The sequence below is a fragment of the Castor canadensis genome, chromosome 16 (genome assembly GCF_047511655.1).
Source record: "Castor canadensis chromosome 16, mCasCan1.hap1v2, whole genome shotgun sequence".
In the NCBI taxonomy this organism is placed as follows: Eukaryota; Metazoa; Chordata; class Mammalia; order Rodentia; family Castoridae; genus Castor; species Castor canadensis.
The window spans coordinates 27,982,529-28,007,776 of record NC_133401.1 but is presented as its reverse complement, the minus strand read 5'-3'; the positions used below and the strand labels follow the sequence as shown (position 1 = coordinate 28,007,776).

Below are 25,248 nucleotides of genomic sequence, written 5' to 3'. Positions count from 1 at the left end.
GAGGGTGTGGAGCCGACACTGAGTGGGAACAGAAAGGGATAGAGGAGAGAGGGAGACACAGGGAGTCAAACGGAGAGAAGAAGGATATTCAGAGAAAGTAGGAGAGTGGAGAGGAGAGAAGGGCAGAGAGACACAGGGAGAAACATGTGGAAAGGCAAATCAGAGATGCAGAGAGGGACAGGCCAGGTGGGGGCAGAGAGACAGATGATCCTAAAGAGCCCAGGACCCCTCGGGAGTCAGCGGGAACCAAGAGACACAATTTCCCAACGACCCTGACACAGAGGCTCAGGGAGGGAAACTGAGGCAGAGTCCGAGATGAGAGCAAGCCCCGGAGCACCGATCTTAGTCAGGAGTAGCAGAGAGGGACAGGGGTGCGCACAGAGAGCTCGGAGAGCCAGACAGATGAGCGCGGGCAGTAGGACAGACGCACGGACAGACGGCTGACCGGGGAGGGGCAGGAGGACTGGCCTCGGCCAGAGGGGACTAGGGGGCGGGCTGGGGGTGTGATACGGGAGCTGGGCCGCCCGGGGGGCGCTGATTGGCTGGCTGTCTCGGGGTGGGCGGGGCACCTGGGGGATGGGCAGAGTCCGGAGCCCCCGCGTCCGGAGCGCGGCCCCGCCAGGTCTCCTGTTGAGCGCGTCCCGCGGCGGCTCTCCGCCCAGGTGTGCGGGGTTATCTCCGGCCCAGCGGCCTGGCCTTCCGCTTCCACCTTGGCGAGCTATGGGAGGGGGCCGAGGGGGCCGAGGGGGCCTCCCTGGGGAGGAGTCGGTGTGTCCGGGTCTCAGTCCCGGCCTGTGGCTCCTTCCCTTGCTCCCAGGCCGGCTTGGGCTCCCGGGGCCGGGGAGGGGGCAGGTTCTGGCCTGTGCCTCCCCCCTCATGCCCCGCCCCGGGGCCCAGATTCCGGCGTCCGGGGGCGGACGGGAGACGCCCGGCCCGTCTACCCGCCCCGGGCCGCGTCTGCTCCGACGGGCGGGGCAGCCAGAGGCAGGGAGGGAGACTGAAGCCCGCCCGGGCTTTGCGACCTGCCCCAGGGCGCCCCACCCTAAACTCAAGACCTACTGGCCCTCCTCCCTCAAACCCAGTAGTTCAGGCTCCCAGCCCTCCTCCCTCAGACGCAGGAATCCAGACCCCAGCCTTCCTCCCTCACACCCAGGAGCCCAGACCCAAGCTCTCCTCCCTCAGACCCAGGAGTCCAGGCCCAAGCCTCCTCCCTCAGACCCAGGAGTCCAGACCCAAACCCCACTCCCTCAAACTCAGGGGTCCAGACCCCAGCCCTCCTCCCTCAGACCCAGGAGTTCAGGTTGCCAGCTCTCCTCCCTCAGACCCAGGAGACCAGGCCCCAGCTCTCCTCCCTCAAATCCAGGGGTCCAGGCTCTGATTCTCCTCCCTCAGACCCAGGGTCCATCATGAGCTCTCTGTCCTCCTGCCCCCAGGTGTTTGCCGCCTGGTCCTGGTGGTGCTGAGCCTTTGGCCAGATAGAGCCGTTGCCCCTGGACCACCTTCGGGCTCCCCTCGAGTTCCCTCAGACCCTCGGGCAGAGCTGGACAGTGCAGTCCTCCTGACCCGCTCCCTACTGGCAGACACTCGGCAGCTGGCTGCACAGCTGGTAGGAGACTGGAGGGGATGGGGTCAGAAAGAATGACAGAGTCTCTCAGGGGTCTTGGGGCACCCAGGGTGGCAGAACCAGGGGATGTGGGAGTTGATGCCCCTCACCCCCACCCCTACTTCCCCCACTCACAGCTTCTTTCCCACCAGAGAGAGAAATTCCCAGCTGACGGGGACCACAACCTGGATTCCCTACCCACCTTGGCCATGAGTGCAGGGGCACTGGGATCTTTGCAGGTAGGGGCTGTGGAATGGGTTGGGCCCAGGTGGAAGGTGGGCAGTGAAGGGGTCCATGGGTTGGGGCATGACACCCTCTTCCGGTCCCCAGTTGCCAGGTGTGCTGATGAGGCTTCGAGTGGACCTGCTCTCTTACCTTCGACATGTACAGTGGTTGCGCCGGGCTGGTGGCCCTTCCCTGAAGACCCTGGAGCCCGAGCTGGGTGCTCTCCAGGCCCGGCTAGACCGGCTACTGCGTCGGCTGCAGCTCCTGGTATGCTTGGGCTCCAACCCTGAGACCCAAGAACCCATGGCCTGAGACCTTGAATCTTGACACCTGAGGGTCCCTGACTGACTCTGGAAACCAGACCCCAAATTTGATCCCAGATCTGAGCCTGACCCTGACACCCCCAAGACACCAAGGCCCCAAGACCCCAGAATCCTGCCCAGAAAATCCAAACTCTTACCCCAAGACCCTGAGACCCCTTATCAGTTATTGGTGGTCTTGTCTCCAGGACCTCAGGCCCTGAGTCCCTGCCCTGAAACTACAAACCTTGATTCCTGAGAGTCCATTCTTAGGCCCTGAGACTCAGGAATCCAAATCCTCACCCTGAGACTTGGAGACCCAGGCCCAAACAGCAAAACCCAACAACCTCCAGAACCAGAGCCCTGGATCCCAGCCCCAAGATCCTGACACTTCAAGGACCCAGCCCTTAAGATTCAAAACTCTGGCCTGGCCACATGTCAAGAATCTAGATGCTAAAGTCTCAGATCCACAGCCCTTAGTCCCCAAGTCTCACTTCCAACATGGAAACCCCGAAATGTGTTTTTTGTTTTTGTTTTTGTTTTTTTGTGGTATGGGGGTTTGAACTCAGGGCCTACACCTTGAGCCACTTCACCAGCCCTATTTTTGTGAAGGATTTTTCGAGATAGGGTCTGGTGAACTATTTGTCTGGGCTGGCTTCAAACTGTGATCCTCCTGATCTCTGCTTCCTGAGTCTAGGATTACATGTGTGAGCCACCAGCGCCTGACAAACGTGAAGTTTTGATTGTGAGCCCAGCAGACTCTAAAACCCCAGACCTAAGACCCGAAGATGCAAATTTAGACTTTGGTTTCTGGACCTGACTCCAAAAACTCCAGACCTCAAATTCCAGCTCCTAGTTTACTCCTAGAGATGTCAGCCATATCTAAGATTCCAGCCCCAAAATCCTGGGCCTCATCCCCAGACTTGAGACCACAGCTTTTACACACTGTTCCTAGACATCCAAGCTCCAAGATTCCAGCACTGACTGCTCTCAGAGGCCTCAGCCTCACCAAGGGTGCTCCAACTCTATAGAGCTCACCCAAGCTCCCAAACTTTGCCTGAAGGCCCAGCCATAAGACAGCAACCTTCTAGTCCAGCGCTGGTGGCTCACACCTATGATCTTAGCTACTTTAAGAGGTAAAGATCAGGAGGATCAAGGTTTGAAGCCAGCCTGGGCAAACAGTTCGAGAGACTCTGTCTTGAAAATACCCAACACAAAAATAGAGGGTTGGTGGTGTAGCTCAAGTGGTAGAAAGCCTGCCTCGCAAGCAGGAAGACTTGAGTTCAAATCCAGTACTAACAACAACAACAAAAAAAAAAACCAGCAACTTTCTGACCCCAGCCTCAACTTTTTGAACTCAGCACCCTGAAGAGCTCCCTTCCTGAACACCTCATTCCCCACACCAGAGACTGTAGATATGCAGGCTGAACTGTTCCCAATACCCCCTTCCCCTGACCTCCACCCTACCCCTGGCTTTTGCTAACCTCTGCTCTCTCCTGACAGATGTCTCGCCTATCCCTGCCCCAGGCACCCCTAGACCAGCCATCTGCCCCCCTGGTGCCCCCTGCCTCAGCCTGGGGAAGCATCAGGGCAGCTCATGCCATCCTAGGAGGGCTGCACCTAACCCTGGACTGGGCCGTGCGAGGCTTGCTGCTGCTGAAGACTCGGCTGTGATCTTGGACCCAAAGCCACCGTTGTCCTTCAAAGCCAGATCTTATTTATTTATTTATTTCAGTACTGGGGGCATGGTGGTCAGGGGATATCACCCCTCATCTCCACCCCCCCACTAGTTACATTCCCTTCAGGAGACCGGGGTGCAGTGGGGGAGGCACCTGTGCCTTATTTATACTTATTTATTTAAGGGAGGTGGGAGGCAGGTGGACTCCTGGGTCCCCGAGGAGGAGAGAACTGGGATCCTGGGTTGTTGGATCTTTGAGAAGACTTTCTTTCCATCATCTTGGCTCCTTCTTCTCTGGGCCTGGGCGGGAGCATTTATTATTTATTAAACAATTACTTTTTATTTTAAGATGGGGAGGGAGGGGAAAAGAAAGCCTGGGATTTTGTACAAAAAATGTGAGAAACCTTTATGAGACAGAGAGAAAGGGGGATTCAATTTGTCATACATGCCCACTTAAGGGTGATTTCTCTGAGAGCTGGTGCCTGGATGCCAGGGGTCCCTGGTGTAGGGGAGGAGGCAGAAAGTCCTGAGTGGGCAGAGCAGAGCAAGGGAGCATGGTTGGTGGCTCCAACAACTTCGTGGAAGCAAGATCTGAGCCTCACCCAGTGCCCAGCACTTCATATTTAATGGAAGGTCACCTTGTGACTGACAGCACTTACACAGGATAAAAGCTCAAGGTTATTCATTTTGACAGTGTTCACAGTGGCAAATTGGAAACAACCTGGATGTCCAACCGTGGGGGATCGATAAACAAAACATCAGAATACCAGCCATTCATGAAAAGGGAAGCTCCAGGAAAGAGACTGCTTTTGACATGGAAAGATGTCTTGTGGCACAGAACAGCAGACAACAGAGCCACTGTGTGATCCCAATTTTGTGTTTCTATGTATGTGGAATTTTGTTTTTAAATCCTAGAGGGACATATACCAAAATGTTGACAATGACTGTCTCAGGGTTGAAAGGAAAAGAGGTGGGATTATGGTAGACCTTTATTGTTTGTGCTTGTCTGTATTTTTCAGAATTTCTACCATGACTGTATTTTACATGACACATTTAAAAATAATAATAAACTCTATTTTTAGAATGACACCAGTCTCCCCACCACCACCAAGGGAAAAAAAAAACAAACCCTTAGAATGGAACAGAAAGACCATTATTTGAGCCCCTGCTCTGGACCCTGCTAAGTGTGGACTTTTTACTGATGTGGTTCCCCTGTATTTTGATTTATAGGTAGGGGAAACTGAGGCTCAGACAGGAGGGGCATTTCTGTTGCTCGTGGTCACACAGGGAGAGATGGAATTGTGATTCTGTTCTGAGTCAGATTCATTCAGAAGATGATGTCCCTGTCTTTTTTTTTTTTTTTTTTTTTTTTTTTGTGGTGCTGGGGATGGAACCCAGGGCCTTACACATGCTAAGCAAGTGCTCTACCACTGAGCTACATCCCTAGACACTGGCTTTTTGAGACAAAATCGCCCTACATACCCAGACTGGCCTTGAACTCACAATCCTTCTACCTCTGCCTCCCAAGTGCTGGGAATACAGGTGTGTGTCACCATGCTCAAGTATGGGAAGCATCCCTTTATTTACAGCTCAGTGTTCAGAGACCATTCCTGGACCCACACGTTAGCCATGGGGAAACTGAGGCTGGGCATGGGTTTCAGTCTTAAGAATCAGCAACAGAATCAGATGAGGTTCCGGGTACCCAGAGAGCTGTTGTGCACAAGTTTTCTTTGCCTGGAAAGACAACAACCATCAAAAAAAAAAAAAAAAAAAAAGAATCAGCAACAGAGCTGGTGGAGTGGCTCAAGTGGTAGAGTGCCTGCCTAGCAAGCGTGAGGCCCTGAGTTCAAGCCCCACTACTGCAAAACTAAAAAATAGAAAAAAAAAATCAGCAACAGAGCTGGGACTGTGATTCAAACCCTTTGGCTAATGGTCCATTTACAGTAACCCACACAAACTCCCTGCCCGTGTTGTTGGGGGAGCAGGATGCCGCCCCAGGGTATGAAGTTCTAATTCATCCATCCCAGTCCTCAAGACTCCATGCTATATCCCCAGATGATGGGGCCCCTGGAGAGTTCCCAGGAAGAGTCCCCTGTGTGTCCGGTGAGGTCACAAAGCCCCCACCAAAGGCTCCTCCCACAGCCCAGTGCTGCCTACCCCTGTAGGGCCACGGCAATGGCCGGCCCAGTCTCCCAGCCCCAGGGGAGCTCCACTCTATGATCTCTGAGCTCCCAGCACCTGTGAAGCCCAAAGGGCCAAGGCAGGTGGGCTGGGGGAAGGGGACGGGGGCACACCTGGGTCCTGGGTCCCTGAATCCATACCCCACCAACTGCTCCTGCAGCCATCATGTACCGCCTTTGGAATATCCGGCGTACTCAGCCTGCCCGGGCCCCCCGGAAGTGGGTCCCCATTCTGGGGGAGCTGCAGAAGACCCTCCAGACGGGCGAGTACCTGCCCCTCCGCCCGCTGCCCATGTTCGAGAGTAACTTTGTTCAGGTTCCCGGCTCCTTGTACCCCGGGGGCTGAGGGACAGGAAGGGAGAGGGTCTACCTGTGGGGGTAGGAGGGACTGAGGTGGGCCTCTGCAGCTGGGAGGTGGGCTTGGAAGGGGGGCTTAGTCTGGGGGTGCTGGAGGCATGTTGGAGAAAGGATTGGTCCCAGCCCTGCTCCCTGACCACACCAGGTGACAAATTGTGGGAGCCCTGTGTTTGTGCATCATAGAACCAACAGGCTGACCATGGGCGTGGCAGCCTCTCTGCCTGGCCTGGTGCTGCCAGACATCTTGCTGATTGCTCAGCCCCCTGAGGACAGGGACTGCTCCGGCCTCATGCTGACCAGGTGCCTCCCCATCCCCCTCCCATACCAGGCCACCTCTCCTCCACTCCACTTCCAGCTCTAGCCAGCCCATCTCCCACCTCCCCCAGGATGATCCCACTAGACCTTGTCCACCTCTACGTCCACGACCTATATGCCTGGCGCCTGAAGCTGTGCCTGGTCACTGGCCGCTATTACTACCTGGAGCTAGACGCCCCTGACAATGAGGTGGGCTTCCTGTTTGACCGCTGGATCTGTCTTATCAACCTGCTTCGGGAGCCTACCAGCAACTGGGCCCCCAGGACCCTGCACACACCCCCCCTGGATGTGTCCCTGGCCACAGCACCTGCCTCCACCTGGCACCTCCAGGTAGGGCCCTAACCCCACAGACCTCAGGGACAACTGGGTCTAGCAAGCCACTTTCCAGATTCCACAGGGAACTGGGACCCACAGCCAAAAGTCCAGGGGCCCCAGAAAAGGAGCTGGGGTCCTGGACCACCAGGGAGTTTTGACCTCATGGGTGTGAGGGGAGGCTGGGTAGGTAATGGAAACATAGAAACCAGCAAGGGCAGCCCCTCCTGACTGCCCCCTCCCTGTCCGCAGGACCAGAGCCACAGAGGACTTACAGGTGAGCAGGCTCTGCCTCCTGCCAGGCTGTCCTTCCTTTACTCCCCCAGGGCGTGGACAGAGCTCCAACCCCCTCCTGAGCATTCCATGTCCTCCTTAGTGCCTGCTCCATGTTCACCCCTCGGGGCCCCTGACCCTCCTCTCTCCACCTCTTTTCTTAGCCGAGGTTTCTGAATCCACCTTTTCTTATAAAATACTGATGCAAAGGAAGGCCAAGGTAAGCCAGCCTGCTCCAGCCTGAGGGGCAAAGGGTCCAGGACTGTCCCTCCTCTCACTGTTCCCTCCCCATCCACTACCAGGTCCCCAACTGCAATTTCAAGTCTCAGGCTGTGGGTGACTCCATGCCTCTTGTTTGGTCCCAGATGGAACAATCTGACGTTAGGAAAAGAGGCACAGGAAAAAAGTGAGCAAGGGGGTTCACTGCCATAGGAGCTGGAGGATGGATGGGCACCCTGCCTGATGCCATCAAAGTCCCATGGTATCACTCACACAGGTCTCACCCAGATGCCGGGTATGATAGGTCTAACGCTGAGATACACGTTTCTGGTAGGAGCAACCCCCTCCCTACCCCCACTACGTATGGACCTGCCCGTGGTTCTGATCCCTCCCCAAAGGGCTCAAACTGTCTTCTCCTCACACAGACAAAGCCAGCATCACTATCCGCACCATCTTCAGCATAATTTCCAGAACTATCAACCAGGGACAGTCCTCTTCAAAGGCCAGCCATGTGTCAGGGACCAGGGCTTGGACCCCTGGGTCTGAGGGAGGAGGGTTGGGGCCTGGGTTCCTGGATCTGAGGGAGGAGGCCTGGGGTCTGGACTCTTGGGTCTGAGGGAAGAGGGCTGGGGTCTGGACTCCTGGATTTGAGGGAGAAGGGCTGGGGACTAGACACTGGAACCTGGGAGCTCCCAGGCCCTAAATGTACCTTTCCTTTGTCATACAGGTCTACTCAGCAGATTCTGAGGAAGACACCGGCCGGGGAGGTTTGATCGAGACCCCTTTACGCTGTATCTCGGCCTGCAGACCTGATCTCACCTTTCTGGGCCCCTGTGGTCAGCTAGACATGGTCCTCTGGCAACAAGATCTTCAAGACCTCATGGACCCTGAATCCAGCACTTTGTCCTCATCCTCCTTGAGCCTAACTCCCTATCCTCCTGCCTTCTACCTCTCTTCACCCATCTCCCACCTAAGGTCTGGTCACAAGGCCAGGTCTATGAGCTTTCGGCACTGCCAGAGACCACCACCCTCCTGGAAGGCCCCAACTGCCCCAGTGGCCTCATGGAAAGCACCAGTCATCATGGACCAGTCCCATAAGGTGTTGGCTGTACCTGCTCTATCACGGAAGGCCCCACCTCTTTGCTCTCCATCCCGGAAGATCACAGTTGTACCTCGGTCATCCCCAAAGGCCTCTGCCATACTCGCTATTTCCCAGAGGGCTTCAGCCATACCTGGCCTTTCCCGGAAGGCCCCACCTGGATTGGTTGTTCCTCAGAAGACCCCAGCTGTACCTAACTCCTCCTGGAAAGCTACAGCTATACCTGCCCCACTGCAGAAGACTCTGTCCTTAACACAGAAGGTCACACGTGCACCTGCTATTCCCCAGAAAGCCACGTCCCGCCCTGTCCTAAAGAAGCTACCTCTGGTCCTTCCCACCCCATCCTGGAAGACTCCATCCTCACCTTCCCAACACAAGAAGGTGTTAGGCTCACCCACCTCACAGCAGAAGGGCCCTAGCGGTCTTCATGTGTTGGCAGCAACAATTCCTGGAGGGGAGGTTCTGGAGCAAAGCAAGCCTGACCGGAAACCCGAGCCTGTGGTGTTTGTGGGCACCCAGGAGACAAAAGTAGTAGAGACAAGGACCCAGACGAAATCTCTGGAGCAACCCTTCACTACAACCAAGAAGGAGTCTAAGGAGTTTGTGATTCGCAAAACCCAGGTGGTGAACCTGGAGGGCCTCAAGGGCAAGAGGAAGTCAGAGGGCAGGACCCACAGGATGAAGGAGAAGACATCCTTGGACACGCCCAACATGAGATCCAAGAAGGTGGAACAGCAGAAAAGGTGGGTCAAGACCCAGGAACTGGCCATCGAGGTCCCTTCCAAGGAGTACAGCAGACCCTTTTCTGTGGAAGGGCTCACCCTGGCCAAGTTGATGATCATGGCCAATTCGAAAGAGCCAGCTGACGTCTCACTACCCTCCTGGCTCTCAATGACTTCTCATGAATCCGCTATGTCTCCTATGATGGCCTTCACCCCCAGCCAGCTGTCCTTGCTGGAGAGGCCACCAGTGGTAGTAAGAGAGCAGCCAGAGTCTCAGATCTCGGTGAAGGAGAACACACAGCAATGGACAGACAGGGAACTACCCTGGGACCCAGAGGGGCCTTCTAAGGTTCCTCTCTACTCTGTGCCTACCTCTGGCAGCAGGGAAAATGCCAATAAACCCCATGTTCCCATCCCCCTGCCTGCCTCTGGATGGGAGAACCTGTCACAACCTCCTCTCCCAGCATCCCCCATCTCCAGAAGGGAGGCCACAGCCAGAGTGCCACCGCAGCCTTTGAGGAAGCCTCAAGGACCCATGAGGATCCTGAAGCAGCATCCTGTGGCCACAACGGGGTCATCCTCAAACATTCTCCTACCCATGCTCTTAGAAATTAAGAGTATAAGGGACATGGCCTCCAAGGCGGAGATGGAAAACAAGGAATTGGGCAACTTTCCTCCTTCAGCCAGGTATACAGGGTTAGCAGATAACATTTAACGTCAGTTCCATTATTCATATTCTTTTTCTCTCCCTTTTTGGGGATTTGCTGGGAATTAAACCCAGTGTCTCACACATGGCAAGCACGCATTCTAACACTGAGGTAACCTGGCTAACACATTGAGTGTTGATTGTGTGAAAGGAGAGGAGGGAGGAAGCCACCAGGACATCTAGCTGCAGGGAAAGAATCCTATAGAAGGAATAGCTGGATGTTGAGTGAGCCACAAGAGATCCTGGTTCAGGGAATGAAGTCAGAAGAGCAGCAGGGGTACCTATCACAAGTAGACAAGTTTAAGAACTGTGACTTTGACTCTGAGCAAGCTGGAGAGTTTGGGGCGGCACTGTAACAGGAATGGATTTAAGTTGAAAGGGTTTTCTCCAGCTTGGGGTAGAAAATGTAGAGGGGGCAAGGGTGGAAGCCAGAAGAATAGGGAGGAAGCTGTTGCAATAACCCAGGTAGGAGAGGATGGGTGGATTGAACAAGAGGGGAGATAATGAGGTATTGATAAGCCCTGAATTCTGCAGACACTTTGAAGGACAAGCTAATATTGCCTGTGGATTGGGCACATGGTGTTTGAGAACAATGTTGAGGATAGCTGGGAGGTTTGGGGTCCAAGAGACTTGGAGGGTGCAGTGGTCACATCAGCAGTGGGGGAAGGTGGCAAGTGAAGACAGTTTCAGGGAGAAGACTGGGAATTCTCAGTTCGAGAGATGGCTAGGGAAGGCAGTTAGGTGTGTGTCTGGAGTTCAGGGAAATTGATTTTGGTAGTCATTGACCTGTGGAAGGGTTAGGTCAAGATATGATTAAATGATGTCACCAGTAAGTGAAGATGAAGAAGAGACAAAGCCCAAGAAGTTTAGGGGGATAAAAAAGGAAACAGAGCAGAATGGCAAGAGGTGGGGACATCACAATCTCTACATGATGGTGGTGAGAGGGAAAGGGAACACTGGCGCAGCTACATGAAGGAAAGCCGGGACTGGGAGAGGGCCTGTGGGTTTATCAGTGGAGAGGGGACATGTTGGGTATGAAAGTCTGACTGAAGCAACTTCAAAGTGTTTAGAGACAGGAGAACTGATGGGCTGGAGTGCAGGTGACCCTTTAAACATGTCAAGTGAAAGCAGCCAGGCACAATAGCTACATTGCATAGGACTCCACTTCCATGAAACGTCAGGAACAGGCAAATCCATCGAGACAGAAAGTGGATTGGTGGTTTTCAGGGGCTGGAAGTGGATGGAAGGATAGGGAAAGACAGATAATGGGTTAGGAGTTTCCCCTGGGGTGATGAGAACATTCTGGAACTAGATAGAGGTGGTCATACCACTTTTAAGGGGTACATGTTAAAAGGCAGTGGTAAATTTTGGTGATGTGTATTTTACTGCTGTCTACTTGGAGTTCCAAGACTTCTTGGTTTCTCTCCCTGCAGCATGCAGCCTCCCCAGAACTTTAAATAGCAGATTGCAGTAGACTTCAGTCAGCAAACTGTCCAGAGGAGCCCAGCGGGGCCAGGTACCCTCCGAACCCTACAGACCTATCTTAGACTTGGTCCTGGCCCTGCCAGGGATCTCAGGAGCCAAGATATCATCCTTCCTCGCCACCCCCCACCCCGCTTCCTCTACAGAACCCCAGGGTGCTGTGCACCCCTACCGTAAAAAGCAGAGTTGCTGAAAAGACTGGGCAGGGGAATTTTTCCTCTCGGGTAGAAACCAGAGCTATCTATACGTTTATATATTGGGGGGCGGGGTCAGGGAGAGCCCGGGGAGAAGCCCAGTTTCGCAGAGATTAAAAGTCTGAGTCTGAGACTCAGTCAAAGTCGTGCCTCCGTGTCTGTGGGTGTGTGCGCGTGTGGCGCGCGGGTCCCATAGAGGATATCCTAAGGGAGCTGGGAGGGAAGCCTCCTTTGATGCAGCTCCGAGGCCCAGACTGGTTCACCCAGCAGTTCCCATTGGCTGGGGCTCCCGAGTTCCCAGCCAATCCGGTCTGAGGGTCGTGTTTTTTCTGAGCTGGGTGGGACCCCCCTCCCACCAAGACTCAGAAGCAAGGTGCACACCTGGCAGGAACCACTAACGCAGCTGATCCCGCGACGGGTTGACAGCAGTCTGGTAAGGGGAAGGCGGGTGGGGTTTAGAGTGGGCTTAGGAGCCATCGGAGCGAGGGGCGCCCTTAGGTCCCACAGAGCCCCCCTACCGCCCCGCAGGATTTACCTCCTTCCTGGATGTTGGACATCGAAGCCCAGAAACCCCCCAGGGAGAAATGGGCAACGCCACCATTTGACCCACGCTTCCCCAACCAGAACCAGACCCGTAACTGCTACCAGAACTTTCTGGGTGAGACCCAGTAGGCCAGGTTAGAGGGGGCCAGAGGGAGCGGGGAGAGGAGGCAGAAAAGGGAGTCCACCTGAAGGCTCCCGGAAACCGTTGGAGTTGGGGAGGCTGACCCGTCTGTGGTCTGGGGGCGGGGCCTGGTTAGGAGGGGCGGGGCCTTATCTGAATGGGTGGGGCCAACCTAGGAGGGGCAAGGTGCGGAGGCAGGGCCTAGAATGTTGGCGGGGCCTGGTCTGGAAAGGGTGGGACAGACTCAGGGAGGGGCGGGGCGAAGTAGACTAAACCCGGAGGGGCGGGGCCTCGTTAATTAAATGAAGGGGCGGGCCCTGACCTGGGGGCGGGGCTTTGTTTGGAGACTTTGGGGCAGAAGCCGGACCTGCCTAGGGTGGTGGAATGGGAGAGCATGGTTGGAAGGGATGGGACAGAATCCTGGAGGGAGGAGCGTGACCTGTCCGGAGTGGGCGTGGTTATTACCGTGACCCCGCCTTCCCACTCTGCGGTTCTCTGCAGACTATCACCGCTGCTTGAAGAGCATGAACCGCCGCGGGAAGAGCACGCAACCCTGCGAGTATTATTTCCGCGTGTTCCACTCGCTGTGCCCCATCAGCTGGGTGAGCTGGCAGAGGGGCGCGGGACAGAGAACAGCAGGGGGCGGGGGCTCTGGCCGAGGCTGAGCCGTCGCCCGGCTTTCCTCCCTCTCCAGGTGCAGCATTGGAACGAGCAGATCAGGAATGGGACTTTCGCGGGCAAGATATGATGGCGCGAGAGAGGCTTCTTTGGAGGCATCAGCCCCAGTAATCCTCCATCTTCTTGTCTCGCGGAGTCCCGGCTTTGGTTGCTCCCCTCCCAAGTCTCTAAGCCACAAATAAAGTTATGTCACTGCTAATGTTTCCTCGTTTTGTCTTTTATCCGTTCCCCTCCTCGCTCCCCCCCCCCCACCCCCGCGGTATGGGGTATCGAACGGAGGGCCTTGCACTTGCTAGGCAAGCTGTCCACCACTTGAGCTATGGCCCTCAACCGCCGTTTTGTTTTTATTTTAGTTTTTGAGAAGGGTCTGGATATCTGGATACCTTTTGCCCTGGCTGACTTCTGCCCTCCTGCCTCTGGAGTAGCTGGGATTACAGATGTGACCACCATACATATCCTGCTCGCTACTAATGTTTCTTAATGCTTGGTCAGTTGTCCATGGGGGTGAGTGGGGTCCTCCCTGTTCCTGTGTCCTAACACTGTTTCTTCTGCTAATGAGGGGCAATTCGGGGGGAGGATTACTGCTTCATGAGGAAGGGCAATCTTTTTTTGGCAGTACTGGTGTTTGAACTCAGGGTCTCACTCTTGCTAGGCAGGCACTCTACCACTTGAGTCACTCTGCCAGCCCAAGGAAGAGCAGTCTTAAGACAAGAAGGTAGGAATAAGCTGAGGGGTTCCCATGTCCCACCACCAATCCAGCACTCACCACCCAGGACTCCTGGATCCCAATATTACTCCCCCCACCCCAGGCACAAGTGCCTGTCATCCAAGTCTTTATATCCAAGTGTCTCAGCCTCCTGCCTCCCTGCTTTGGCAATCTCCCTGGCCTCCTCCCTTATCCCACACCTGATCCATGGAGTCGCCGATCCTGAGGGGTCTTCCTACCACCCAGTGCTGACTCTACCCTCCCTGCCTATCCTGCTGTGTTACTTTCTTAGCTCTCCGTTCATATCCAGCTCTCACTGGCCCCATTTTCCTCCCAGAACATTGTCAATATCATATGAGTCCTCTTGTTGGACAGGCCTCTGGGGAGTCCTCTCTGCATCCTCCCAGCATCCCCATGGCCAGGAATATCCTCCTCTGTTCTCTAACATGGGTCTGCCCCTGCACACTCACTCTCATCTGTACCTCTCTGGCACATGTCACTTCAGTTTCTCCCACTGACCTCTTCAGGTTGCTCAGCGCCCCATCTGAATTTTTCTCTGCTCTTTCCCCCTCCTCCCCATCCAGAGACCACCATGCTGAGCTGCTGCTGGTTCCAGATGCCCCTGGAGCTGGTGCCTCTCCTCAGGCCCAGGAATGGCCTCTGACAAAGCCCAGGGGTCCCAGGCTGGAACCTGTAACCTGGGGAGGCTGGTCCTCCTACCCCCATACTGTCAGTCTTCTGGTAGAACCTAGGGTGATTCTCAGGGCAGGGTCCCCAGACTCTGACCTAAATGGTGTCATGAGGCCCCATTCAACCTTGGGGGTTCAAAGGTGACAATGACTAATAATGACAACTTACTAGGTGTCCCTGGACAAACTTCCATTGCCCTAATTGTAAACCGAGATGGCTTAGAGTCCCATTATCAGGAAGCAGGGTTGGAGGGGTGGATGAGCTCAGAGGAGGACTTGCTCTATCCCACCCCTGCTTCATGATGACCACCTGCCTTCTGGGTTACCCACTACCCCACCCAGGACACTCCCCAGATGGGCTGTCCCCTGGGATGACTCTATGTCTGAGACCTTGGCTTCCTAGCTCCCTGTCTCTGACCACAACCTGAGAGGCAGGGAAAGGGTGGAGGTGCAGGGTGTGGACTCAGCTACAGGAGGGGCCACGTCTGGTTACTGAACATCTCCAGAGCCACAGAGGTGCTGCCACTGCCAGAAAAGTAGCTGATGAGCGAAGGAAGGGGGGCAAAGACCTGAGGTGACCTTAGTGAGGTCATCCAGGTACTGTCTAGAGCACAGGACCAATATGGTCACCTTTGACCCTGCCTAGAGCTTGTTTTCACTCTAGTCAGTATTTCTCTTTTCTCCCTTTTTGGGACCATAATCCTCCCTGCCATCACCAGTTGATCCTGCACATTTTTTTTTTTTTTTTTTTGAGACAGAATCTTGCTTTGTAGCCCAATCTGGCCTGGAACTCTTAATCCTCCTGTCTCAGCTTCCCCAATGCTGGGATTATAGGTGTGTACCACCATGCCTGGTTTCATTCCAGCATATTCTTATACTCCTGGCCTGGAGACTTCGTCTCCTCTGCCCATACCTCAAACACACAAACTGAGCACCTCTTCCCCAGCATCTCAGCTAGTGTTCCCCACCTGCCTCCTGAGACCCCCAGTGCCAGTTTGTCTCTTAGCAGTCTCATGGGGTCAGAGGAATTCATCCAAGGTCAGTTACCTTATTCCCACTCCTATTCCCAAACATCTGCAGCCTTGCTCTCCTGACCTCTTCCTCCTCCATCCAGTCCGTCCTGCTCCTTCCTCCCAGCTGACCTTCATGCTTTGCCCAGTTCCCACCAACCATGGCCCTATTGATCCTGGAGGCACCTGGCTGACCTGTACTAAGTACAGTGTCAGTGCCCAAAAGAGGGGAAATGGTTTGGAATGGGGCGACCTCAGGAGAGGGGCCCAGCCTGCCAGATGGAATCTGAGAGCAGTGTGGATGCCTGTAACATGGTGAGTACCCAGTTTCCATGCTGGCTGTCATTTCCAGAGTCTTTCCACTCTCTTCTGCTTTCCCCTGTGCCACATTCTACTTGCTCCTTCTCACTTGGCCCCCGTGTGTATTACCTGTCAACCCTCAATCCCCTCCTCCCAGGTGGTTTTCTCCAGGTCCTGCTGGCTGGTTGGTGTACCTGATGGTCAAGGTAGACTCCCAGGCAGCCAAGCAGGTTCTGCAAGGCACAGATAATGGATGCTGGGCAGAGCCACTGTCCTCCCTGTCCCATTCCTCTCAGTGTAAGACAGAACTCTGGCTGGTCACCTGTGGCTCATACCTGTAATCCTAGCTACTCAGGAGGCAGAGATCAGGAAGCTCATGGTTCAAAGCCAGCTCAGTTAAATAGTTCGTGAGACGCTATCTTGAAATACCCAACACAGACCAGTTGTAAAACACTTGTCTGGCAAGCACAAGGCCTTGAGTTCAAGCTCCACTACCAAAGGAGGGGGGAATACTGGATCAGACCTGAAGAAATGAAATTCAGTGTCCTGGTATTAAACAGAAGCCCCACCCACACCACACCACCTCCCCAGAGCTGGCTCCAGTGCATCTAGGTTGCCTGCTCCCTCTCCTCTTTCCTAGGTGGAGATGTAGGGGGCATATCTGATTGATGTGTGGGAGAAGGGCCTTCAAATGCCCTTATGACCTCAAGCAAGTCACTCTGTTTTGCTGGACCTCAAGTTACCTCATCTGGAAAACTGGAGAACCCTTTCCCACAAGAGGGAGTCTGAAGTCATCTTCTATTAGCAGTGTGAGTGGTGACAGTGCTTCTGCCTCCATACCAGGCAGTTCCCAGAACCCACTACCTTTTACCCTCCTGGTAACGATCAGGGCCCAAGACTGCTTCCTACTCCTTATCTGCCCAACAAGGCTGAGGTCTGACCCTGAACTGACACCCCTGAAAACAGAAACCCAAACAAAAACGTTTAGGGGTGCTGCTTATAACAAGGTTTTAATAAAATAAAAAGTTCAAGTGCTTCCAATGCCCCAAAATACCCCATTCTGGTGTGGGGAGGGGAGGGAGCCTCCCACACCCCAATAGCACCAGGGATAGCACCATGAAAGAAGAGGTTGCACCCGGCCTCCCTGAGACCTACGGGGGATGAGGATGTGCCCCAGATACCCTCAACCCAACCTACCCCCACCTCAGACAGCTGCAGAACTGAGAGCAAATCCACTCCCCATCACTGAAGCAGTTCCACCTCCTGAGGCCTGGGCTTACGGGGAGATGCCATGGGGTGGCTCCCACCCCTTTATGGCTTGGCTCCCTAGGAAGGAAGGAGCTGAGGGGAGGGAGTGGATCCTCCAGTCCTGAGGTGGGGGTAGGGGGATAGGGGCAACAAATGGCCAGGGGTCCCTGCTGGGGTGGGGTTGGCTCAGGAGTCAGCAGTCAGAGGGTCAGGAATCAGATCCCTGGGATGTCCTAACCAACCCACTCCCAAAGTCAGAGCTGTGCTGGGGTCAAGGGTCAGCTCCCTCCCAGAGGTCTGAGGGCTCCTTCTGGAGAGGGCCTATGAGAAAGACCCCTCCTGCCAGCCTGGGATTCCCTGCCCGACTTATCAAGGCTCATCACTGTTGATGTCCAGATCAATGGATCCATGGCTGACAACTAGGCGCAGGCGCTTGGGTGTGGAGAAGGGGGTAAAGGCCAGGGCCTGTTTGGGGATGGGGATGGGGATGGAGACAGGGCTGAGGGTCCCAGTAGAAGTAGGGGCAGCTGGTGGGGCTGGGGCCAGGCGATTAAGGTCCACACGCACCACATAAGGCAGCCCATAGCGCCGAGCCCAGTGCCAGTCTTGCTGGGGAGCCCAGCGGGCATGAGGAGGAAGGCCTAGGGCTACCACAGCCTCAGCCTGCAAGCGACAGTTGGGGCCACAGCCTCCCCACCGGTGCAGGGAGACACAGGCAGCACGGAGGACAGGGAGCACTGGAGCCCGCTGGGGCCGGGGGCGCCGGCGCTTCCGTGGGCGCGCTCGGAGCTGTGGCTGTGGCAGCCACTGGAGCCAGAGAGGTGAGTTGTCCAGGCGGGAACTGCCAGGTGGCAGGTGCAGGGGCTGACAGGCGGCTGTGAGGGCAGTGAAAAGAAGAGAGGGTTAGCAGGGTTGGAGCAGGTCCTCCTCTGGAAGAAGGGACAGTTCTGCACCATGCTCTTCAGAAAAGCAGCTGTGCAAAGGCTAGGGAAAGGGAGGGATCCCCACTGGCCAATGCTTACCACAGAAGGGATCCCGGCGCAGAAGGGACAGATGGGTGCAGGCCCGCGGGCTTAGGAGGCTCTGCTGGCTGCTGTCTAGGCCTTGCTGCAGTCGCCGCTTGGTTTCGCGGAGCTGGTACTTGTCCAGGGGCTGTGGCGGCAGCTGGGGGTCCCGGGGCTGTAGTCTGAAAGCTCCCTCGCCTTTCCTGGGGGACCAGGTAGTGTGGAGACAAGGATAGGGAAAGGCTGGAGTTGGACGTGTTCAGGAACGAGGGTGTGCTGGCCTGTCCACACCCTGCCTGCCTTCAGCCTGAACCCACCTCTCGCAGGTGTAGCATTCACAGTGCTCGTTCTTCTCACCGAAGAAGCCCTCGCCGTAGAAGCATGTCACCTCATCCCCTGGCTCGATGTCCTGGAGCACCTTTACGCAGGCAGCATTCCCATCTGCAGGCACAAACTGGGACCGTGCCCACTCAGCACCCAGCCTGGACAGGCAGCCTGGCCCAAGGGCTCTCTAATGGGTTAAGGCACAGATGAGCCCCCAGAAACATCTTTTTTTTTTTTTTTTTCGTACTGGGATTTGAACTCAGGACCTACACCTTGTCACTCCACCAGTCCTTTTTTTGTGAAGGGTTTTTTCAAGATAGGGTTTCACAAAGTATTTGCCCAGGCTGGCTTTAAACCGTAATCCTCCTGATCTCCACTGCCCACCTGAGTAGCTAAGATTACATGTGTAAGCCACCAGGCGCTGCCCACCCTCCCCGCCCGCCAAACTCCATTTTGAGGCGGCTGTCCTGCCTACTGCCTGTCTTTCACATGATCCGCCTGCTGAACCATGAGCTAACCTGACCTCCCAGCGGTATGCAGAGCCAGCAGTGGTTGACCACTCCCTCCTGCACTCTTCCTTGGCTTTTCTGACCTGTGACTTGCAGGGCCCATCCCCTCCAGGGCCAGGCCACTCACTCCCTTGCCAGTTGACCCTGGATGCCTCCCCTTCCTTGAGGTCTGTGTCACTCTGCAGCCCAATCCACATGTCCATCAGCCCTGCCTTTGGGACCACTCACCGGAAGGCTGCCTCACAGACTCCTCACCTTCCCCCAATACCTATGCCTACCTATGTACTCCTTGTCTGGGAGTGGTATGGCCACCTGTCCATCCACCCTCTGTCCACTCAAGCTTGACATTCCTCTCAAGGGACCCTTAATGCCTCCCTGCCTGATGGCTCCCCAGGCCAACTGGCCAGTATCTCCTGAGTGTGTCACCTCCTGCATCCTCTTCCTCTTCTCATCTCTCAACCCTATGTGAAGTCAGCCCATCACCTCAAGCTCCGTCACACACTAGCCTCTTCCTTTCCACCAAGCTATGTCCAACTAAAAACCAAACCTCCCATGATGCACTCTGGTAGGCCTGCTGGCCTGGCCCTCTGACATGACACATCTTGCCCTCTCATGGCTCTAATTTCCTCCAACACCTTGAAAATTCTGCTCATCCTTCAACATCCAGTGCGGCATTGCTTCTGTTAAGTCTGCCATTTCCAAATCACTAAGCAAGCTGGCTACTGTCTCCCGAGCCTGTCTGCGTGCTGCCATGTGCTTTTTGTCCCACCCAGTGTCTGGGAACAGCACAAGAGGACCAGGCAAGGGCCATGTGTCATTGATCCTGGGATCCTCTGACAAATGGAAGCAGCTTGTTTCCCACAACAGTCCAAGAGGCATCTGAGAGGAGAAACCTGAGGCCAGGCACTGTAGCCAGGACTCAACCCAGCTCTGAGTCAGGAGCCTGAGCTCTGGCTGCTGGCCCCTCCTCATGCCTCAGGGGCTCCAAGCGATGAGGTCTGTCCCAGGATAGTGTGCTCTCCCTAAAGGCCTGCACAGGGCCTTCCCTTCTTGACTCCTTCACCCACATATTCATGCCAACTGCTCACCCTCCACCACCCATTACCCCTCCAACTACAGTTTACGATAGAGTCCTAGGTCCTCACTCAAGTCTCTTCCCTGCTCCTGCCTTCACAGCTGCCTAAGTGATACTAGGCTCAGGCAAGGAGTCCCAGCTACCATTCTACCTCCCCATCACACTCCCAGCTCCATTTCAACTGGCAACCTGGGTTCTAGCAGGACTGCACAAACAGCCAAGCTAAAGTTCCCCTTCCTCCTCCTCCTCCTCCTCTGACAGCCTCAGGAACATGTTCTTTCCTGTGCTACCCACTGCAGATGCTGCCGCCAGCCACAAGGGGCTACCAGGGATGGGAATCAGCTGTCAGGTGACACACTGTGATTCTTTTACTAACCAAAACCACCCCTCCCTGCCCTGGAACCCCTTGCTTCCCATGTGCCCACTCTTTCAGGCATCTGTAGGTCTCACCTTGCAGTTGGGTTTGCAGTCTGGAGCCAGTCAGGTGTAGAAGAGAAGAGAGACTGGTAAGCAAATGAGGAGGCAGCCCCCAACCCTGCCTCATCCCTCCCACCAGCATCCCTTTCCCACCCCTGCCCTCACCATGGTTGATGAAGGCAGCTGGGCCAAGCCACAGCTGGGCGCTCCGCTTGCGGGTTGAGTACATGATGCTGAAGTCGTTCTCACCGGCCCTCAGCAGCCCCTCATCTGCCTCCCGAAGCTCTGCGATGCAGCCCACCAGCAGCTCCAGCTTCTCGTTCTTTTTCCTGCCAAGAGGCCAGGCTACGGGGCTCTGAGCACTGCCTCCTGGTCCTTGGTAGAAACATGGGCCTCTCTCCCAGAAGTGCCCAGGGAGCAGGGCCTCCTCTAGGCAGACTCCTCTAGGGGCCCTGCCAGCCACTGCATCTCTCTCAAATCTTCTAGGTGTGCCTCCCTCCTCATCTGCCCCCCAGTCCCCTCTGGGTCCACGTCCTCCATAGGGTCTAGATCTCCTCTCCCAAAAGCTCCCTTACCAAGCACGGGTGGACACGATCTTGGCCCCGTTGGTCTCCATGGAGTAGCGGGTGCACGGCAGGATGGTGAAGCCACTTTCAGGCAGGAAGGCGCGGAGGTAGCGAAACACCTATGGGATGAGTGGGGGTGGGTGAGGAGGTGGCCTTGAGGGACCCTCTCTCTGGGGACAGGCCTGGCTGTGGACTGGGGCCTCATGTCTCCTCTCAGGGACTGTATCCTCATCTGCCAGAGGAAGAAGCTGAACTCCATCTCAGAGGGCTCCTCCATTTCACCTCTCCTACAATTCTAGAAGCCTCACTTCAGGCATCCCAGGGGCTAGGCAGTCAAGGGCCGGGGTGGAGGGCTGATCTACTGAAGGTTCTAAAGCATTAGCAGGGCAGGAGGAGTAGGCAGGGAGGGGAAGGAATGGGTGGGATGGGAGAGGGCTCCCTCACGTGGGTCTTGAGGGCAGCCTCCTGGCGAGGGCCCCGGCTCTGGAAGTAGTGGGCCATCCAGCCTCCCAGCGTCAGGGCCCGGTAAGCAGCCTCCAGGTCCCTCTGCCTCAGGAAAGCTTCCAGTGCTGAGCGAAGGTGGTGCTGTCGCCGCAGGGGGGGCATAGGGCTGGGGGAAAGGGCATGCCTGGGTCCCAGGGCCTTCTTCGCCTGGTCCCAACCCCACCTAGAGCTGCCAGAAGACGGGCTGAAGGGTACAAAGGGGCCTGCCCCCACTCCCAGGCCACCTCACCTGACGTTCATCTTATGGGTACAGAAGCCGAGGTAGGGGTCGAGGACAAGGCTGGTGGCTAGGTCATCGTTCTCACACAGTTCTCGGGCTGTCACTCTGTCAGGCCCCATGGTCCTCTGAAGACCATGCTGCCTCTGGCACAGAGCGAGGGCGTGCCCTGTGCCACTCAGAAGCTGCGTAGGATGCTGGCAGGCCCTGCAGTTTGCTTATCTGCAGGAGAATAGGGAAAAAAGCAATACTGACTTTGTCAAGGATAATATGCAACAAGTGCTTCTGATAGGGGGCAAACCCCACCAGAAAGGCAACCTGCTCTGTAAGGCAGATGCAAATCCCCAAACACACACAACCTCCCCTGGACATGCACACCTTCACAGAGCCAGTAAAAACAGAACCCATGGGCAGAGGCAAGTCCCTAGGTGAGCAGGGAAAGCTGACTGTCAGTAGGGGATAACCCTGAAGGCTTAGCACTGCAGCAGGCGGGGGTCAGAGAGAGCAGAGCTCAACCTCACTGGGAAATGTCAGCACTTCCTGTCTGCCCCACAGCCCCACCCCCCCCACACACACACCCCACCCCGCCCCCAAACTTAGCCTGGGTCTCAGTCCCCACCCTTCTCCCCAGCCACCCTAGGGAGTGGTATGGAGACTCTGGGCAAAGCCCCAGGCAGCCTAAAGGGGAGTGAAGGGAGGGAGAGTGGAAGAGGGATCCCAGCACCTGCTCCCTCTCCAAAGATTCCAGTTGAGGGGATGGGGGTCCTCAGAGGACAAAAGCTGAGGTGGGGGGAGGACAGTATGGAGAGACAGAACAGGTCAAAAGAAGAAAGAGGGGCAAGGAAAAAGGAAGAGACTAAAAAAAATCATGAAAACAAACCCTAACACAGAGGGAGGGCCTAACCTGTGCCCTGGGAGAGGGGTAAACGGGAATGGCAAGGAAGGGGGAGCAGCAGAGGCATGAGGAGAAGCTACAGCAGCTGGAAGAGAGATCTGGAAAAGACTGGAAAGCTGGGGGTAATTGAAGAGGGGACACTGCAGGAGGGCACTAGGGAAAACCAGGAAGCTAGGGAGGAGCATGTGGGAAAAGACAGAAAACAGAGCCTTGCACAGAAGGCACAGTGGAAGGGAACCGGTTATGGACAGGGCCTGGAGCGCAAGGAGGGATTTCAGGAAGGCCTGGGGGGAGGCTTGGGATCCCCCAGAACAGGCAGGGAGAGCAGAGGACCTGAGGATCCAGAACAGGGTTTGGAAAAGTACTGGGGAATTTCAGCAGGAGAGAATCCAGAGAGAGGCCTGGGCTGCAGGGAGGGAAGAGGGAAGCAGAAAGAAGCCTGCAGAAAGTCCTGGAGGGGCCTAGATAAGCAGTAAAGAGGAAGGGCCTGAGGGTCCAAGAAGGGAAGTGGAAGATCAGGACACCTGAGAATCCAGGAAGGGACAGGAGGGTGAGAGAGGTCAGACAAAGACCTGAGGACTGAGAGGAGTCAGGGAGAGCACTGGGAGTGCAGTGAGAGCCCTGGGGAGTAAGAGAGAATTCTGGGAGGTCCCTGGGGGTGTAGGGAGAGGGGTCAGGGAAAGACCTGGGGTGCAGGTAGAGGCCTGGAAACTAAAGACAGGGGTCAAGGAAAGGCCTGGGGACTAAGGGGGTAGGGGTCAGGGAGTACCCTGGGGGTGCAGGAAGAGGCCTGGGGACTCAGAGGGGTCGAGGAAAGGCCTGGGGTGCAGGAAGAGGCCTGGGGACTAAGAGGGGGTTCAGGAAGAGCCCTGGGGGGCGGGGTGCAGGGAAAGGCGTCAGAAAAGGCCCTGGTGATTCAGGGAGAGGCCTGAAGGGTCAGAGCGGGCTCTGGAGCAGGTTGGGGGGTACAAGGAGACACCTGATTGAGAGAGGTCGGGAAAGGCTCCAGGAGTACAGCAAAGGCCCTGAGTGAGGAACACAGGGAAGGGGCCGCGGCGCGGAGTCTGAGGCCCGCCAAAGACCAAGAGACTTGGGCGCCCGAGCGCGAGTTAAGGGCCAAGGGACAGCCAGGGCGGGGGCCGACTGGGAGCCAAGGCGGCGCGGGGCGGGGGCTGAGAAGGGGGCTCAGAGGTCGGGCCCCGCGCCGCCTCTCACCCGCTTCTCCTCCTTCTCCTCCTCAGGCGCCCGCGCTGCCGCCACCACCACCACCACCACCACCACCACCACCACCTCCCACCGCCTCCTCCAGCTCTCGTCAGACGCTGTCGGCGCGCCTCCCTTCGGCTCTGAGGTCCCGCCCCATCACGGCTGTCACAGTACTCTATTGGTCAAAACCACCACCACTCTGCCGTTACTATGGAGCTCACGGCTCTCCTATTGGCCAAGACTTACTCTGCCTCTCCCCTCCCAGCCCCCCTTAGTGCCCGATGAAACCCCGCCAAACCCGCGCTGCCAATTAACCCAACGAACTACTGCTAATGGCTCACACCGCTGTCACTCAATCGCTGCCATGGAGACCCATCCCGCCTCCTCCTTCGCCTCTGCTCGAAGCCAAAGTTCTCATTGGTCGAAAGCGCCGTCGTTCCGAACTAAACTCGGGCTGGGTCGGGTTATTTAGGTCCAAGTAGAAAGAGGGCGGGCTCTGCATGCTCCAAAACTCGTACGTGACTAGCTAGATTTAGGACAGCCTATCCTTCAATTGGTTAAGGCCACTGCCCGTCACCACAGAGTCTCCGCCTCCCTATTCTCTTTCAGCCGCCGGAGGGAGAAATCCGGGACAGCCCGTGCGAGGAGGTGAATGCACCGCGTGCGCCTCCATCTTGCCGCCTCGGGAGACCTTTGGTTGCCAAGGCGACAAAACTTTATTGACAGCCCCGGCTGGCTACAAAGGGCTCCTCTTTTCCCTCTCCCCCAAGTCACTCTCCCTCCCTTTTCCAATTACCCCGGTTTCATTCTGGAAATATCTATGCACAAGAACCCTATGAGGCTTTCTTGCGATATAAACCGGTCGGAAAGAAGGGAGACTGAGAAGTTGGAGGCGTTGGAGACCAAAGCCTGACTCAAGGGACGTTCCCCTGGGGAAAGCCATCTCATTAGGATCACACCCCCCCCTTCAATCCTAGAGGCAAACATAATTAGCAATTCATCATAATTACGTTAAGAATAATAAACTCCACATTCAGAGCAGGCAGGTTTTTGCTTTTGTTTTCCATCATAGCTATCTATTTGGTAGTTTAGAACAATGCATGGCACCTGGAGTAAGTGCTTTGATACATACTGAATGGATGTGTGAATGAACCATCAACGGGGTTGAGGCAGTTGGCTTCTGCTTTGCTCTATGACTTTGGGGAAATAGCGTAGTATTTCTGAGGAGGTCTATAAAACAAAGACCTGTTTCCGGCTTTCCCAACTCCACACTTTACCTCTAATTCCTCCTCAGCTCTGAGGCACCTCCTTAATCCAAGCACCTCTCCAGGTAATGGTGACCACTCCTTCCTGGGAGCCATATTGGCCAGGTCCAGTGCATGCAGACAGGAATCAGGCCTGGGCCTTGCACTGGAGCAGCCCTCATTCTGGAGAGGAGACAGAAGTGGCAGGATGACCCATGCCCCAAGTCCTCCTGTCATCACCCTAGGAAAGAAGAGAGTTTACCCAGGAAAGAGGAGACTGTAAGTGTGCAGGAGTCCGTAAAAATGTCTGAATCTTGGCAGGGTATGG

The 25,248-nt window shown here is 55.8% G+C and overlaps 4 protein-coding genes across 6 annotated transcripts; 3 read left to right on the top strand and 1 right to left on the bottom strand.

The window, feature by feature from the left end:
* The first annotated feature begins 578 nt into the window (after positions 1–578).
* Positions 579–5,057, top strand: Il11 (interleukin 11). Its single transcript, XM_074057603.1, has 5 exons — positions 579–662; positions 1,434–1,606; positions 1,756–1,842; positions 1,934–2,095; positions 3,631–5,057. The coding sequence occupies exons 3-5, from the start codon at positions 1,813–1,815 to the stop codon at positions 3,799–3,801; spliced, it is 363 nt and encodes a 120-aa protein (XP_073913704.1). The 5' UTR covers positions 579–662; positions 1,434–1,606; positions 1,756–1,812; the 3' UTR covers positions 3,802–5,057.
* Positions 5,058–6,208: 1,151 nt separating this feature from the next.
* On the top strand, positions 6,209–9,997 carry Garin5b (golgi associated RAB2 interactor family member 5B). Its single transcript, XM_020179729.2, has 9 exons — positions 6,209–6,301; positions 6,488–6,642; positions 6,729–6,987; positions 7,222–7,246; positions 7,407–7,462; positions 7,545–7,648; positions 7,739–7,791; positions 7,887–8,071; positions 8,189–9,997. Exons 1-9 carry the CDS (start codon positions 6,278–6,280, stop codon positions 9,995–9,997), a joined length of 2,670 nt encoding a protein of 889 aa, XP_020035318.2. The 5' UTR covers positions 6,209–6,277.
* A 2,034-nt stretch (positions 9,998–12,031) lies between these two features.
* Cox6b2 (cytochrome c oxidase subunit 6B2) lies at positions 12,032–13,197 on the top strand. Its single transcript, XM_020179737.2, has 4 exons — positions 12,032–12,097; positions 12,193–12,322; positions 12,830–12,930; positions 13,023–13,197. The coding sequence occupies exons 2-4, from the start codon at positions 12,211–12,213 to the stop codon at positions 13,074–13,076; spliced, it is 267 nt and encodes an 88-aa protein (XP_020035326.1). The 5' UTR covers positions 12,032–12,097; positions 12,193–12,210; the 3' UTR covers positions 13,077–13,197.
* A 3,497-nt stretch (positions 13,198–16,694) lies between these two features.
* Kmt5c (lysine methyltransferase 5C) lies at positions 16,695–23,751 on the bottom strand. 3 transcript variants are annotated; one of them, XM_074058286.1, is made up of 9 exons: positions 23,686–23,751; positions 21,588–21,797; positions 21,299–21,464; positions 20,864–20,973; positions 20,454–20,617; positions 20,322–20,341; positions 18,281–18,474; positions 17,982–18,166; positions 16,695–17,834 (listed from the first exon to the last, which is right to left on the bottom strand). In XM_074058286.1, exons 2-9 carry the CDS (start codon positions 21,695–21,697, stop codon positions 17,329–17,331), a joined length of 1,455 nt encoding a protein of 484 aa, XP_073914387.1. In that variant the 5' UTR covers positions 21,698–21,797; positions 23,686–23,751; the 3' UTR covers positions 16,695–17,328. The 3 variants fall into 3 exon arrangements, with proteins under 3 accessions (XP_073914387.1, XP_020034864.2, XP_073914388.1); XM_020179275.2 differs by having other exon boundaries at positions 18,281–18,417; XM_074058287.1 differs by lacking the exon at positions 23,686–23,751 and adding an exon at positions 23,450–23,622.
* Positions 23,752–25,248: the final 1,497 nt, after the last annotated feature.